The sequence below is a fragment of the Corvus hawaiiensis genome, chromosome 2 (assembly GCF_020740725.1).
Source record: "Corvus hawaiiensis isolate bCorHaw1 chromosome 2, bCorHaw1.pri.cur, whole genome shotgun sequence".
In the NCBI taxonomy this organism is placed as follows: domain Eukaryota; kingdom Metazoa; phylum Chordata; class Aves; order Passeriformes; family Corvidae; genus Corvus; species Corvus hawaiiensis.
In genome coordinates this window covers 4,319,800-4,337,061 of record NC_063214.1, presented here as the reverse complement: position 1 = coordinate 4,337,061, position 17,262 = coordinate 4,319,800, and the positions used below count along the sequence as shown (strand labels likewise).

The window sequence follows — 17,262 nt, the reverse complement described above, 5'->3', positions numbered from 1 at the left end:
TCAGAGAGCCTGGTAATTATTCACTCTCATTTTCAACAGTTCTGAGACCTATTTTTTTCTCTTTTTAGAATCCGAGGTTTTTACATTTTTTCCCTCGGGAAACTGGGTTAATAACAACGGAACAGAAAAACTGAGAAGCTTGTTTAACACCACTTACTATGCTAAAATAAGCTAGGAGATTTCATTTTAATGATTATATCCCAAAGCACATTTGTAGTGATAATTTTTTAAAGACATTCAGCAGACATGGTTCATTTCCCAGGAGCTACAAAGGGCCGAGAATGCCTGAGGCGGAGCCCTGGTGCCTCCCCGTGACATGCTGCTCTGTTCCTGCAGCTATGAACAAACACTAAGGGCTGCCCAAAACTACTGTCCAAAAGCTCTTGTACATCCCACATACTCAGCACTTTTTGGATGAGAATGTGTTGAAAATATAATGAAAATGTATTATTGCACGAGTCCTACGTTTCTTGATTCCAGTCATATCAGAAATATTCTGTAGGCAGCAGATTGCTACTTACGCCTCAAATGATTTGAATAATTTGAAAAATATTACAGAAGAAAACTGTCCATTAAAAAAAAAAAAAATTAGCATGAAGTAAAAAATTGCCCAGTTGATCATTTAAAGCAAACAGCTTTTTATACTGAATATACTCACTGACTGGCCAGGTACCTGAAGTCCTCACATGCTTATCCCTAATGTTGTCAATCTGTTCCTGTTCCCCAATCCTGTCACTGATGTTGACTTTAAAATTTAGCAAGGTTGTCAAGAATGCTACAGTAGGGATAGCAACAATAAAGGAACATGCCCAGAAAAAAAACCATTGTGCATGCCAAGAACCCAGCCACACCAGCACCAAACAAACCAATTCTGCCCATGGATTAAAGTCACACAGCCCCCAGGCTCCCTTCAGTCTCATGCCACTGGGAGCTGCTGCATATATTATTCTTCATGACATAAAAATCTAACATAAGAGCAAAATCTGAACCAAAAAAGTAATAGCTGTTGCTTAAAGGAAATGGGGGAGCTGTAACAGTTGCGTCTGAAAAAATGTGTTCCTTCTAACATAGTTAAACATTGTGCAAAGTTGTGATTAAAGAGGTGGAGAGACTGGAGAGGTTTGGCTGTTTAAGTAGTTGGGAGGTTGAGGGCCAATGAACTTCACACATGCCATGCAGACCTCACAGAAAGGCAGAGGGCTTTACAAGAGAAATGACTGATTTTACTCCACGTTTCCAGAATGTCACCCAGAAATTCAGGGCACCGAATCTCGTCTGCGTAAGGTGGCTTCTTATGAGAAATGTCCTTATTTTATCTAATGAGAACACGCATGGCTCCTGTTCACTGAGGCTGATTCCAGCCCATACTCAAGCAGGGTCAGGTTAATTAATGTGAGAAGATCTTAATGCAGTATCTCCTTAGCTGGAGAAGACACAGAGGAACATCTGGTGTCCTCTAAACTGGGATGAGTCTCACATGTTTATAATTTTCCATATTAATTCTTGCAGAAATAATTCTGTCATTCAAAACATTATGCACTGAGAGTCTTAAAACTTCTCATTATTCCTATCACATTAATTTACCTTAAGGTCTGTCACTCAAATTCAGGGTGGCTCATTTTAATTCATATTAATGATTACTCAAAGAAACAGCAGTCTTTGTTTTAATATTAGATTTTAAGAAAGAGCATCATTTCTTGTATAAGTTAAGACAGCTGTAGACTGATAGAAAAATTAACAAGGTCATACTGATTTCTAATTCTTTAAATCTGGTACTTGCCTCTATCTCTCTGCCTCATCAGCTCTTCATCACTTTTTCAAATCTCATTGGAAAACTAATTTCCCCCCTTCTCTCTACTGCTCAGTTATTTTCTCACTTCTATGTATTAATTCAACTCTAAATAATGCTGGGATGAAGGAAAAGTAATATCTGACATCCCACATATCCTGTCCACTCACTCTCCTATGGAGGTAGGTTAATTTTTTTAAGTGAAAACTGCCTGTGAGCTGCAAATCGAGTCTCCCAACAAAATGAAGTATTTTGTCAAAGGGATTTGGCTTTAAAACTCATCAAAAGACAAGAAAGCAAAGAAATACCAGCCCTCTCCTCCAAATGCTGATTCAAAAGATATTCTCTAGTTTCTCTATTTAGAGATTTCATTGCAATGCCTTGGGTTACTGCTTGGGTACATTCCATTAAAATCTCTTCTCTACAGACAGGCTTCCTTAGCTAATTATATGTTATCTTGTGTATAACAGGAAATGTAATCCAGCTGGTGTGCTTGGGCCATGTGGGAGAACAAACTTAATACAGTTGCTGATACGTGCACAGCTTGGTATGCCTAATACAGGTCTCAGGGAGCATTAATTTTTGATGATTAACTTTATGGGTTTGGATGGCAAGGGGAGGAATAAGCATTTTCCAGTTCAGCTGCACAACCTGGAGTGCAGCTGGTGAGGTTTATATCCACTGTGTGCTGTGTTCCCTCTCCCATGAGGGAATTCCTACAGAAGGACTTCATGTCATTACAAGGCTCTAACAAGGCCCCACTCCTTCACCTACCTCAAACATTAAACTCTTTTTAATGAGAGGTAAAGAGATTATGATGCCCTGGAATCTTGCAAATAGTACAAGCTTTGGTCAGTGTCTGAGTTATAGTTTAAAGTATAAAAGAAAAATTAATTGCAATTATCAATGACACTGAGATTACACTGGTGTCTGGAATTTGATTTTTAAAGGGAAAGACAGTACTGCCCATGAGAGAGTTTTCTTTTTAGAAACAGTGTTTGTGGATGATACCAAGGGATCATAAAATATAATGGACAGACAAAGAGGGTGCAGAACAGGGCAGACACCCTCTATCAAGAGAGATAATTTGCAGTGTTTAGTATCTAAAGACCCCAAAGAATGTCTAAGAAGAAATGCTTTTATGAGCACACCTTAGATCTCAAAGGGCAAACATTTAACTGATCCTGTGTGTGTTCCTGTAAAGACTCACTTATTGTCCAAGGTATAAGTTCTGAGAATGATTAACAATCTACCTGAAATCAGGTATTTCAACTACCAGGCTTCAACACAGACTATTACTTCAGGATCATGATATTCTCTCTCTGGTTATAATACACACCTCTTCCAGCAATGGAAAACCCTTTCTCTTTGCTGTGACAGAGCGCAGAGCATCTTGGACTGAATGTTGAGGAATTTTTGTTCTCTCAGGCCAAATCAGCTCTCTAATTATGTTCTACGTCAGATTTTGCTCACTGCATTTTTGGCTGAAAGGCTGCAGAACAAAGGGACCTCTTATCAGACAACCACATAAAAATGTACCAGTGCACTCCTAAATAAGAAACTACAAATCTGTATAATTGGCTCATGATGAAATTTTGTTGTTGCCACCAAGATTTTCATTTTTGGAAACAGTATTTCATGAAATTCTGAGTGTTTTACAGAAATTCCCTAGAGAAATGAAGATCATATGGGAAAAAGTACTTTAAAGCAGAAAAATTACTGAGCTGTTGTATTGTATTTTGAAATTAATATATGTTTCCATACTTGTAACTTACTGAGACCCTTTTATCACTCTCCTCTACTTTGTTTCTTTAAAATTTGGTAGTCTTTCTCAGAAGAATATTTTTCACAGGGAGGGCTTGATCTTTTGATAGTTCTCTCTGTGCAATTTGTATTTCACAAGAGTATAAATCTAAGTCTCTTGCATAATTAGCACAGTCTAGCCTCTATCCCTTCTTCTGCTTGCTCTGGAAATGCATGGAAAGTTGCATCTCTTTGTTCCACGCTCATCATTAATTTTCTTCCTTATGAAATTGTTGGAAACTGCCCCATTTTGTGGAGTGTTTACATTTTATTTATTGGTCAGCTATTTGATTTCTGAAGTTTACATATGTTCCAGGAAACTTTGGGAGCCCATGACTAGATGTAACTTCCATTTGTGAGCTGCAGAATTCCTACTGGTGATAATTAAAAGCAGGCATACTCTCCTAATGTGCTCCCCAATGATGTATTGGCAATTTTTCAAATGTCAGTAAGGAACCTTGAAAGCAATAGCAGTAAATACTCGTAAAACTTTAGAATATTGCATAATTCTTCAGAGCTTCACGAAGTTAAGAAACTCACATAAACAGCTGAATTTTAGGGATTGAGTGGTTGTATTTGATGGAGGCATTCAATTTCTTATATTGTTTAACAAAACCAAACCTCCTTTGTTTATTAAATGCAAATGACAGGCAGAAAGGGATAAAGACAGGACTGCAAAAGTTGGTCCATTTTTCTACCTAGTGTTTTTACTACTGTTTTGTGCATTTTTCTTGACTCCCTTAGACATTAATAAAATTTCTGACCTTTTCATATTTAACATGTTCTTCAACCTTAGCTGCAGTTTTACTCTCTGTTAGAGGGATGTCTTTGTGATAAACTCATACTAAATCCAGCAGACAATTACTTCACTCTTACCCTATTTCCTGTGGGCATGCAACAACATCCCTATTTTGGCACTTCTGCTGAGAACAGGAATGCTGATATTCCTCTCTTTCGGAGTTTCTCAGAAGGCTGAGACATTACAGTGTCACTTGCTACATCTAGCCCTGACACAAACTATGCTACTTAATATACAGAGCTCCACAGTGAAGAAGAAAAAAAATGAAATCAGAATTGTTAATAATCAAATTAATTGTGCATATTAATATTTTCTGGTTTTGAGGTAGGAACCCCCCCCTTTTTTTTCTCAATATAAAATTTCATTTTCATTTGGCAACTACACTTAACCAGTGTTATAATGTACTCTTCTTGATTTAAATATTATTAAAGTGGTGTAAAGTAACATTCTCTAATTTAATGCTGTAAATAAGCAGACTGATTTGCAGTACTGGATTATTCATCTCTCTGATCTAGAACCTGGTCTCCAAGAGAGTTCTTGCAAATTACACCTGTGCCAAAGCACTGGAAGATGCCAGCAGTGCCTCAGACCTCAGAGGAAAGAGTTTATAGATAGAAGATATCCCTTATATATTTTAAAAGGTGAAAAAAGAAAATGTGGTGGTTTTAAATTTTTTTTGTAAAAACAGCTAAGAGTGGTTTAAACTGTATCTAGCAAAGGGCCATAAAGCCTGTGCATGTAGTCTTGCTGAACAATGGTCAAGGCTAAGTAAGAAGCAGACCTTGAAGGAAAATTATTTGCCTTGTCACTCAGCACTGACTGGTATTGGCACATAATCTATTGATGGAGGATTTTTATATATCTGTATATAAGATTTGTAGATTAACATCCATATGAATGGCTGCAGATCTTTGGAACTGCTCCTATTCAACTGAATAAAATCTCACAATTTGTCGTGTTTAATTCACCTCTGTAATATCAACAAAGAAAACGAAGTTCAAGTCATAATGTGGCTTGTTATGATAATGGATCAGAGCCTGAAGGACTGCCGTTAGTGCAGGAAAATGGGGTTCCTTGCTTTGGCTTACCAAATGTCTTCCCCTTCTAGCTGTCCTAGTTAAATTGTTTGGATTTTTTTCCCAGTTCACCCTTTCTTCTGCATCATTAAAGCTGCATAATCTCAACAGAGAAGTGCAGTCAAGGAATAAAATTCTCAGATATTTACACAAACATCCCTAAAACTTTCTTTCATTACTTTGTTTGTGTTTCTGTTCTTTGTGGTCTTCATACACACACATCAGTTCCACTGTGACTTCAGATGGGGACAGAGAAACAGCAAGAACTGACTTGGCAGGGAACTCTTTAAGGCATGGAGACCAACAATTTCCTGTCTCTGTCTTCAGGATTGAAGGCATTGGGCAGCAGAAAATTTTTTTACTGGTACAAGGCCCTGTAGCAACTGTAAATGACCAAATATGTTTTGTGCTTATGGACAAGGACGCTTCAAACTATGCTTTCCCGAGACCTGCTGTGTCTATGCACCTTGTACCTTTACATGCATGTTGTAGGTCTCTTCTGTGTGAAATTGCCTGATTTTGACAGAGCGCCAGAAATCTGACAGTTTCCCTCTCGTAACCCTCTAAACAAGGCTGGTACCCTCTATCCTTTAAGCACAGATTTTTGCTTTACTCAGCAATAATAAATGACTATTTTTTTTTTTGCCTCAAAATAAAGTCACGTTCCCATTCACTGTAATTCTGCTGCTTCGGTGTCCCTCTAATGTGAAGTTTTTACAGTCCATATATCAAAATATGTTCAAGCATGTGATCCATTTATCCATGTTTGTAAATGTAGTTACTATGAGACAAGTAAATTACAATCTGCTAGCTGCTCTACTCGATTCTGATGTGAAACAAGACAGTCATTAACAAGTTAGAAGCAGAACAACAAAAAATCAGCACAAAATAAAGCGTCTACTTTAGCATACACAGCATTGTATGTGGGGTCAAGTGAAAAGATTTAAAGAATACTATTAAAAATATGAAACACACTGCTCTTTAGGATCTGAGTGTGGGTGATGCTATAAGTGAGACCTACTTTCTCATAGTACTTGATCTCGTAGTCCAGAATTGCTCCATGGGGAAAGTCCGGCTCTTGCCAGGAGAGGGCAATGCTGTTTTGGGAAGCCCAGTCCTTCCTTACCATACCTATCAAGGTGGGTGCTGAAAGGGAAAAGGATAACTAAGGGTTAAACACGAAGCACACGGTTTATCCTTCCAAGCTCCTGTCTGAGGATACTAACCCGAGGCAACTTGGAGTGACCTCCAGACAGAAAAGCATGACAGATGGCAATTCTCAGGGAAACCATATAACCTGGAATTAATGTCTCAAGTACACGCGAGTAACTCCTCTGCTGAAGTGCAGAGCAGCTTCTGAAAAATGGCTCTATGCAAAAACACAGAAAGAAACGCCTGTGCTGGGCCCTGCCCCAGCCAGGCCGCACTGCTGGCTCCGAGCACACCGTGCCCAGAGCAGAACCACATTTCAGAGGCAGCAAATTCTGCATTCAGGTTAATCTTCATTCATTGTTATAACTCAGCTCTTCAGGATGTACATTCAGTTTACTCTTTGGGGTAAAATAAAGCGACACAGCTTAAAACAGACGCAACGAATCCCTTTTTGGGCAAGGGCACTTCGGCCCCTTGTGAGGAGTCTGTGTGCACAAACAGCCAGCTCCTTCAGGAGGCCACTGGCAGGGATGGGGCTATGGGCAAACTGGGGGGCAAAGGTGCCCCCAAACCTGCGTGCCACCACCGACACCACAGGCCTGCAGCAGCACAGCAAGTAGGAACTGCTTCCAGCGGCTTCTGGAAGGGGCCCAACATGCATGGATGCACCCAGGAGCCAAATTATCTCACTGTGGGGTTAACCAATTTTAAGACAGTTTTTCTGCCTTTTTGGAAAAGAAGGTGTTCGGTTATCTATGCAATAATTTCAAATGGTGCAAAAATTGCATTCTAGAACGTGATCTTTGCTTATTTTATTAATCTGGTCAAGCATGTAAAAATATTCTCCAGACACTAATGTTTTAATAGTATTGCTGTGCAGCTTTCCCAAATGTTACAGCAAACCCAGTCATATTGCTCAACAGTCTTGAACACAACTGAGTAAGATCAACAATCCAGCTACCATAAGTGGTTCACAGATTTCACTATTTGTCTTTCCACTAAAAAATATCGGTTTATTACACACCTTCCCCATTTCTCTCTGCTCTGAGCCTTACTTAACTTCTTCCAAGTTTCCATGGAGTTGTCTCCTAAAAATAACATATTTTTCTGACTTCTGTTTTTGTCTTTTGAATGCAAGAGCCTCCCTAGGAAAATGAAAAAATGAAAAGAGAATCTGCTTCTAGTCACAAAATTTCACGCCTTTGTTTTCTTTCCTGTAAATATTTCAGGAAGTTTAAGAAATGAAAACAACAAATAAATTCTAAAATGCAAACAAACACTGAAGAAAACAAAACCGTGTGTTTGCCTTTGAAAAAAGGGAAACTCTACACAGAGATGTGCATATCTTTCTCTGTAAGAACGCACTTATCTCAGAGAGAAAATTAACTTCCAACCCCTGTCAATCTTCCCTTTGGGTTACTGTTCTGTGGGATAGTAATTTGGTCCTCTCTGATGTGAAAATAACCCCAACTCAACACATAACACCAGAAGAAAAACCCCTACCAAAGTGTAAGAGCTTCCACAGGAAACTTCTACACTTCTGCCATTTTAACCACAGGTCAGATGTAAGGGTATCAGAGAAAAAAAAAGAATTCTATGCAGAATAAAGGATTAACCTGGTTTTCAGGAAGTCCTTAAACAGCATAATAGAAATAACTGAACAGAGTAAAACACAAACTAATAAATAAAAAGCATTCACAGGATTTGAACCAAAATGTTATCCCGGGGTATGTATAACTACTCCCTCAGCTAAAATGAAATTTTTACTCTTGAAACTGAGGGTGAAGTTGAGCTCTCATAATATTTCTCTGGGGTACAATCAGCTTCTCCAAGCAAGATTCAGTCAGGCTTGTTTAAAGGAAAACAGGAGCTAGCAAACATGGATTTGTAATTGCTACACACTGATCAAAGGCCTAGGAGGGCACTGCTCACATAAATTGTTTTACTATTTGTAATTTGGAGTCATACACTGGCATTGAGGTGTGATTTACAGGTGGGTCTGAGGGAGCTACAGCAACCTCTCAGATACATCTGGTACTCCCTGTGTGCCTGCTTAGAGGTGATAGACATCAGCTGGGCCACCTTCCCAGCACACTGCGGCTTCATTCCACTGCATTTGGGAGTTTGCTGGTCAGACAACCCAATCCTTGCAAAATTATTACGATTGATGACAGAAAACATCAGATTAAGCTGTAGATAAAATTATATTCTTGGCTCTTTTAGGTTTATAAAATATAGACTGCTGATAAAACATGTCTTCAAACTATGGCCTAACCTTTATAAGCTTTCCATATGTACTGCAGGATGAGGATTTTGTGTTCTGACTTCCAAATTTATACAGCAATTCATGCATGTTTTCAGCCTGAGCTCAACGCAGTAATTCCTCCATTTGAGGAAGTGCATGTCAAAGCACAGTCATGGTGCACTGCAAGATTCTCTCAAAACTTCAGTACATGAAATAATCCCAGTTGACTTCCTGGGAAACAACTCAGTAGAAAATTAATGGAACAAAATTATTTTAGATCTCTCCTAAACCAGCTGTGCCTGACCTGCACTTGAAACCAACAAGCCCATACAGCAAGGCTCACATCACATCTGTAGCACTGGGCCAGCACTGAATCCTCTAAATCAAAATGCAGAGATGTGCACATAAAACTGTGAATATGAGACGTGTATTTGTGTTAGGTAAAAAAAAAAAAAAGTGTACCTTTTAATAAAAAGACCCAGAGGAGTCACCATTGACCATTTCCTGTATGTGTAGAAGGATGATCCTGTTTTTGCCAGATAGGATTCCAGTCAGAAATTTATTGTAGGAAGAAACAGACAAATAAAACCATGTAATTAAAAGCACAGCTAGCTGAGTTTCTATTTCTTTTGTTGTGAAGTGCTACTAAAGAGAACTAATTTCTGTGGAGAAATTTCAGCTCCTTATAACTGTTGCTCACTAGAGAAGAAGTCAATTAGATCTTAAAGATCCTATCCACTTATTGTTAAAGCTCTTTTTAACCAGAAGATTGTAAGATAGGTAAATCCTATTTTCCCATTCCTAAAGACTGCTCTAATGTCCCTATGATGAATCAATGGGAAGTTCTTTTAATTAGTTGTTTCACACCCAGTAGCTGCAGGAGAGCTCTCATTTGGTTGCCCAATGAAACCATTTGAAAAAAGAAATGCTTAGAAAAGCAGCATGGGTTTTAATCACTTTAATGGCAGCATTTTCTTGCCACTGGTCCTAGGCTGAAGGGTGGTTTCTGGCTCTTGAGCTCAGCGCTGGATCTGTGTTTTGTACTGAGGATTCTTTGCACCATCTGTTTTCTTCTACACTGTTATAAATTTCTTGAATTACAATGAGTCATCTACAATGTGCTGATCTCATTTAATTTAGTCTGATAAGCTTCTTAGTCTTTACAAATTTTTATTGAATAAGGGAAGTTCATTCTTTAATTCAGAGTGAGCTGATTTTATTCTGAATTCCTTTGGCTTCTCTTTTTCAGAATCCGTTTTTTCTCATGTGCTACATACAGGGGAGAAAATGCGTATTTTGAACAATGACTGGATCACAGTGTCTTTTCCCTAGAAACTTTCTCTTTTTCTGCAGCTGACTTCCATTATCTGTAACTGTCTGATTTCAGAGTAGTTGATCTGTAGGGTTTCTGAAGCTATTTTCCTTTAGTGCATTTTCTAATTGTGCTGTTTGTGGTTTCACAGCTCTGAAAGTAGGCAAAGAAATGTCTCCTGTTTCCAGGACTGAACAGCTTTTATAGGATGCCCATTCATGGTGAGGAAGCCTCTGACCCAATGGCAGCTGATGACCAAAGCTCACCCGATTGCTGTCTGTACACGGAGTTATTTCACCCCTTGGTATCTCATTTCAAATCTTATTTCTTTAGTGAAGAGAAAACATGACAGCTCAATTGCCTCTCCCTGGCTGACAGTAAGGGCAGTAGCAGGTATGAACAGTCACCTTCTTGTCAAAAGAAGTTACCATCCAAAAAACCAAGAACAGCTGCACCAGTTTCGTCCTTTCTTCCCCTCGAGTTGTATCTGTTTTGCCCAAAACAAATGAAGTGCCAGCAGATACAAATTCGGAAAGGAGAGAGTGAAAGTGGGATCTGAATTGTACAGATGCTGGGGGGAAGTGTGCAACCTCACTCCTTTGGACACCATCCTCATGACAAGGCTGTGGGTCTCCATATGTAAGATACTGGGGGTCTCAATATGTAAATAAGGTAATAAATTTGGGATAACATGTTTAATTCAGTTTGTTGTTTCTATACCTCTGCCATTACCAACAATAACGTGAATCACACCATTAAATGTTATTCTCTTCTTGAGATCTCTGCCTGCTCCAAGGTACAGGAGAGACCACACTCACCAAAATACAGGGCTTTATCATGTGTTTTCTGAGAGCAGGTTTCCCTTTAGAGGAGGAATCCACCCTTCTCCCTGCCTCTTCCTTCTCTCCTATCTCAGTCACTTCTCAACTACAGTTATGGGGAAATACTGACTAAACCCTACTCAAAAACCTTGCTTCTCTTTGGAAACTCACTAATCCCTCCTAGTTTCACCCCACAGAGGAGGAAACCTGCATTAACATCCTGCAGGGAGCCTGCATTCCTCCTATTGGGGAACAAGTTCTTTCAGTAAGAGAAGGACAGTTGAGGTTGGAAGAGATATTAATGCTATAATGACCAATTTACATCGACTGTGTTGGGTCAGAAAACAAAAGAAAACTGTTTTCCTGTTCATTAAAAGGGCTTCTTCAAGCTTCAATCACAGGTTAATGGCACAAATTAAACCAACAGTAAACGATGCTTAACACTATAGAAGTTATAGTTATCTAATAATTCCAAGTCCATTATACAAAAATGCTAGGAAATTAATGAAACAGAATAGAGATGTATCAAGGTCCAAATCTGAAGTGTTTTTCCAGATGGTAAAAACACTATCTGCACTTTTTCTATACCAGAAAATGCTATTGTAATTTTACAGTGTTTCACCAGCCTAGGTTCTCTAACTATATTAGAATTCCTATACTATTGGACACTGAGTATGATTTTATATTATAAATATCAATAAAAAGAGCACTGAGATCACTGAGGTTTTATTCACAGTGCCACATTTGAAAAAAAAAAAAAGTTATTTCAGGGCACAGTAAGGAAAGTATTGATTTTACTTCTGATTCTAGAAAGACTATTAGAAAGGTAATAAGCAGTAAAAAGATGTTCTCAGAGAAGACATTTTACTCCAGTAACAGAACTGAAGTAATGAAACAACATTTCCTGATCAATGATAGTGCCTCCAGTATTCTACCCATTTGAGCTATTTACCAAGGATTTTCCAGGGAAGTTAAGAGGCCTGAAGCCTTCATCCTGCATTACTAATGCCGTGGCTGACACACATGGTCAGTCATCTAAAGGATGTAGTTGTGCTGTCTATCATCCAGAGCAGTCTTTACTCCTGCAATACGGGTGTTAATCCTCCAGCAGAGATGCAGTTCATCCTTCCTTTCTTTTGTGTTTTTTCGTTCATCTTCCTGTTGCTATCTTTGTAGGCTAAGGGAAGAAAGACTCTCTTATGAAGAAGGGATGTGATAGGGATCCAGGAGACCTCTGTTTATATTCTCTTCTGGTTGTACTCCAGAGATTTTCTTTAATCTTTTGACTGAGCTATCTTAACGTAAAATGTGAATGTCAATAAGTACCATTATTTGCAATACATGAGCACTTTCTTGTTAGAAGTGTAAGTGTGTGAATATAAAAGACTAAAACCTAAGCACAAGTTGATATGGGAAACATGATCACAGAAATATGAACAGATAATAAACTTTTATTAAAAAAAAAATAGTTCATAACCCATCTCTGTGTATTAAAGATGTTCACATGGATGAAACATCTTCAGGTTTATACTGAATTCAGTAAGAATTTGTTTCCTTACCACACAAGCTTGCTTTCAATTACTACAGTGACTAGATAAGATATTTGATTCTTCCCATAATAGAGTCTCTTATCTTCCTAATCATTTCAGTAGTAATTCACAGTTACAATGTTTGGAGGGGATACTATTAGTGGCACTAACCTTGGAGTTCAAAGTTGAGCATGGTGATTCCCTGACAAAGCATTACAGCTAGCAAATTAACAAGTTTGGAATAAATAAAAGTGTTTTTTACTTCATTTTATTACACTAGCTCCCTAAAGGTTTGCACTCAAAAGACAGCAGAGCACTGTGCTTCTTTTGAAGCACTTCATTTACTGAAAATAGGCCTCCAGCAAGTTATAATTACCATCTCTCCCTCCATCTTAAAGTCTTTCCCCTCACAGATTTCCTCTGCTTGCTCAGAAATGGCGGGTGGAAGCCAACTGAACCAAATACCCTTGTCAAAAACTGGATTCTGCTACAGAGCTGTGGGCTAAAGGTCATGATAGACACAACCCCCAAACTTCCTCCAGGGTAAATGTAGATTCAACATAGCTTTTTTTTTTTTTTTTTCTGTTCCATAATGCAATTCCTTCTTCCTTGCTACTTAATTTCTCTTTCATCTGTTGTTGATCTTATGTAAGGAGACAGTAATTATTCATCCACACGATTTTGCAACACTACAGATTTTCTTTCATTTACAGAATGTGCTGCCATTCTCCATTTTTCGAGCTTCAGACAGAAGCACTACTAAATGTTTACTTCTTACAGGACCTACTCAGCTTCTGATTCTTCAAAGTGGATTTTAGGAGAAGATACTTAAAACAACAATATCAAATAAAGCCTTATCAGCTGTCAGTCAGACTGTGTGGCTGTTCTGCACTCTCTGCGGAAGGATATGTGCAAAACCCTCAAAGGTATAAAGCATTGTGAGATATCAGACATAATTTATAACACAATGAACAATTCAGAATATTTTAGTTAGAAGTTTGTTGTTTTTTGTGGTTTTTTTTTTTTTTAATAGTATCACTTTAAAAAATCACACAAATGCTTTACCTAAATGTGTGGTTTAAGGAGTTACTTTATATGCTCTGTATGTCTGAAGCAAGTGCAATAAATTCAGTTCAAAAAAGCATAGTGGGAGGGTGTGATTCCAGGAATCAGATGCGAACAAGAAAAAAAAAAGCAAAACTGAACCAGGTTGCCTGTCACATAAATGGAAATAATATCAAATCAACAGGCCTCTGGCAACCAAAGGGATTTGCATCAGAATACGCAGGTTCTTGGCTCCTTTCCACTGCCTTTTATGGCTGGAGCAGCAGGAGGCAATGAGTGACTTAAAGACCTAAAGACTGGGATTCCTGAGGGAACAGTTCTCTGCAAACCAGAGCTGCCCTCTCCTTGTTTGGCAGAAGACAAAACTGAGGTTGTGTGGGACTGGTACATCAGCTCACAACAGGTGGCAACAACTTATGTGGCTGAATGGCACAGTAGAAATGTGGCAAGTGGGGGGAAAAAAAGCCCTTCTCTTCATTGGCTTCTTCTGGCTACGCTGTTCTGGAGCAAAAACCAGGGAAGGGTGCAAGAGGCCATTCCGGGCAAGTCAATTCCCTTCCTACCACTCCTTATGCCAAGTATAAACCCTGTTGTGGTACCCACAGGAGAAGTAAAAGAACACTATGTCCTTAACATAGATTTTCTGCTTTCACAACCTCAAATGTTCTGTGTTGTGCTGTTCACTGCTCCTCCTGCCTCAGACACTGTTGTGAGCTACTGACTGTCGGCTGGTGGCATGTTTGAAAATGGTGTGTATGCTTTCCTGGGGTACCATTCCTGACATGCAGGAATTCCTCTAAAAGAGAAGGCAGAGTGGCTTATGGGGTTTCCTTTTTAAGGAAACCTGTGTTAAAAGAGAAGGAGGCAGGAGAAATTGGTTTATCAGCAGACTCAGATTGCTACTATAATGATGTTAATCAGCGTGAAGAAAGATGTGTTCCAGCCTGTGTGTTATGTAAGTTAAAAATATCATGCCAGCACTGCTAGGTGCCTTGTGATGTGGGGACAACCTGTGGTGACACATTTCTTCAGAGAACTTTGTTTTCAGCCTCCTGGTGTAACTTGGTATTGCTATAAATTTATTGGAAATACAGCTTGAGGTTAAGGCGGCATCATTTATTGTGGCAAGGTGTCATTATGGAAACAGAGCTGTAACTAAGTCTCATTCAGCAACAACCCCTCCAGGGTCAACTGCAACCAAATTGCTCTGCAGAACTTCCTGCTGCTAAATTGATCTCAGAAGTTTGAAAATGAAATAAGCAGGTTAAAAAGAACTAGGAAATCTGCAATCTTTTCACTCCATTAATTGCTACTCATCCTACGATGTAACAAAGGCAAACATAAAATGTACGCTCATTTCAGCAAATCTTTCCTGCTCTTGTTTATATCAAAATATGAAGCTAGATCAGATTGTAGAAGTAATTTTCTGTCAAACAGTACTTTACAGGTCTGAAAGAGGTTTTTCTTTTAGCAAGAATATCATGAATATTTTATGTGAACATCTTCTGTGAACCTTCTGTAAAAGCTGTGTTTGTTGGCATGTGCAGAGAATGTCAGAGCTACTGTACTTCAACATTTTGAGTGAATGTGTGTAAGCGCACGAAGACACATCTGATACTGACTTCAAATGTACATCTTCAAACAATTTCCCCAAAAATGTTGATTTTGACAAAGCATTCTATAAATCACACTGATGCTAAATAAATATGCCCTCATAAATTAATTCCCAGAGTGATATTACAAACAAAATTATGTAACTTATTATATACTTCATAAATGCTAAAAAGATTCCAAAGGTGTAGTCTAGCTCTGTTTTATTGAGGGTCAAGTATCTTTTAAATCTTTAATGTGGAAACCTATGCACAGAAAAGCAGTCCCTTTTAAACTCTGGCATACAGACAAGAAACACTTCTAGGAGGCCAGGAAGTCAATGGTTTGTACTTGATGCACGGGAATCACTGCAGAGCACTACTGCTGCCAAATGCAGGCTAGGTGTTCAATTTCTAGTCAAGTAGGGTAGAATCTGAATTGACTCAAATAAGTTAAAAACCTGGGGATTAGTTTTGGCAAGTTGTCTTAAATGCCTCTGTAGTTAGAAGATGCGATGCTGAACTTGCTTTGGGTGCTGGTCGATCAAATGTATGCCCTGGTTTTAGCCACAGCATTCAATACATGCCTCACTACCATCAGCACAGAAGCTCATTGCAAAATCAGCCATGGATCTTCTTTAAAGGTGACCTCCAGAGCAATGCAAGAGTAATTTTAGATATGTCAACATCCTAAATAAATATTTTTTTCTTTTTTCCTTTTTTTAGTTGGGTGTATCTATACAATACTTCCACATGAAGTAGCATGGTTAAGTTATCAAAAAAACATGGACAAAATATCAATGCTATGTAGGGAAAAATCATTCATGTGTTCTTTTAGTTAGCTCATTGGGGATGGTGACACACCTCTGAGTCTGAGGGCAGGCTCTCAAGGTGATGGATAGAAGCAATGACACCTGAAGGCATCAGGGCAAATCAACTCTAAAAGCAAAGAGGCGCCAGCCTTTAACTCCTGTTATGTCTAAAACCTGAGGTTCAGAAGAGGCCAGTGGCTCTGTCTGGACTACTGTGCTCATATCCTGAAAGCATGTCACACTAATATTAAATGAATTTGAAAAATTAATGGGTTTTTGGTGTGTTTCCCTCTTTCAAGAAGACTGAGTTGCTTTTATTCACACAGACAAAACTCAGCAGAGTTGAAAAACCATTGAGATCTAAAGAGTTTTCATCTTTCTGACTTGTATAAAAATTAAAACACCAAGAAAGAAGAGTAGCCTAAAAATTAGATCATATGATAGGCAGTAAAATATGTTTCAAAGCAAGGTTTGTGGAAGCCTGGGCAATTATGGAATAACCTTTCAAAAGGGAAGCCTCTTCAACTATTTGCTGCATGTTAGCTCATGCCCTGCAGCTTGTGGTTTAATACTTACTATACATATCCATGCTAATGGAGAGGCAATCTCCTGACAGAGATTCATGTGAGGAAGAAACCTGAACATCCACAGTTCCAGGCCAGTACATCACTTAGCTTAAGGAGCCTGTCTTTTCTTTCAAAAAAATTAATTATCCAATGAATGCCCTCCTAGCAAGAGATACTGAATTCTCAGAACTCTTCCCTTATGCCCCTTTGGTATTTCTATTCTTTTTCTTGACACTCTATGAGGTTTTGTGTTCTTCAACATTCTGTGTGCTGAGCTCTGCCCTTGGAGTTCTTTTTCCAGGTCTATTTTTCATCTCCTATCTCCAGCACCACAACAAATATGCTTCCTACAGAAAAAAGGAAGGCAGGAAGGTTTGAGGAGGAAAGCTGAGCACTGCTGTCCTACACAACCTCTTCTTGTCCAAGGGATGAAGTCTAGGGGACCTACTGACACATGCAGAGTTTGCACTGGTTGTTTTCTAAAAAAGACCATAAAAATTTTGTGGCCTCTAAAAAGTTAGGGAGTTGACAGGCACCGAGGCAAGAAACAGAAAACATGCCTTATTAACTAAGATGCTACTGAATGCTGCTGGGAACTGCAAGACCACATACGAAGAGGCATTATTTGATATCTTCCTGATCTTCTTCCATCAGTGTCCCCCATAGCTTATTGCCAGAGAAAAAAAAAATGGACTAGATGAGCC

At 38.7% G+C, this 17,262-nt stretch overlaps 1 protein-coding gene across 7 annotated transcripts in view; it reads right to left on the bottom strand.

Annotated features, from left to right (window-relative positions):
* The window catches only part of EPHA6 (EPH receptor A6), a 392,563-nt gene that overhangs the window by 124,753 nt on the left and 250,548 nt on the right, over positions 1 to 17,262 (bottom strand). For 6 of the 7 annotated variants that reach the window (XM_048293614.1, XM_048293611.1, XM_048293612.1 and 3 more), the window contains exon 6: positions 6,489 to 6,613. The exons of the other annotated variant lie outside the window; for it this stretch is intronic. In XM_048293614.1, the coding sequence (XP_048149571.1) occupies positions 6,489 to 6,613 (125 nt within the window). The remainder of the gene's footprint in view (positions 1 to 6,488; positions 6,614 to 17,262) is intronic. 7 annotated transcript variants of the gene reach the window in all.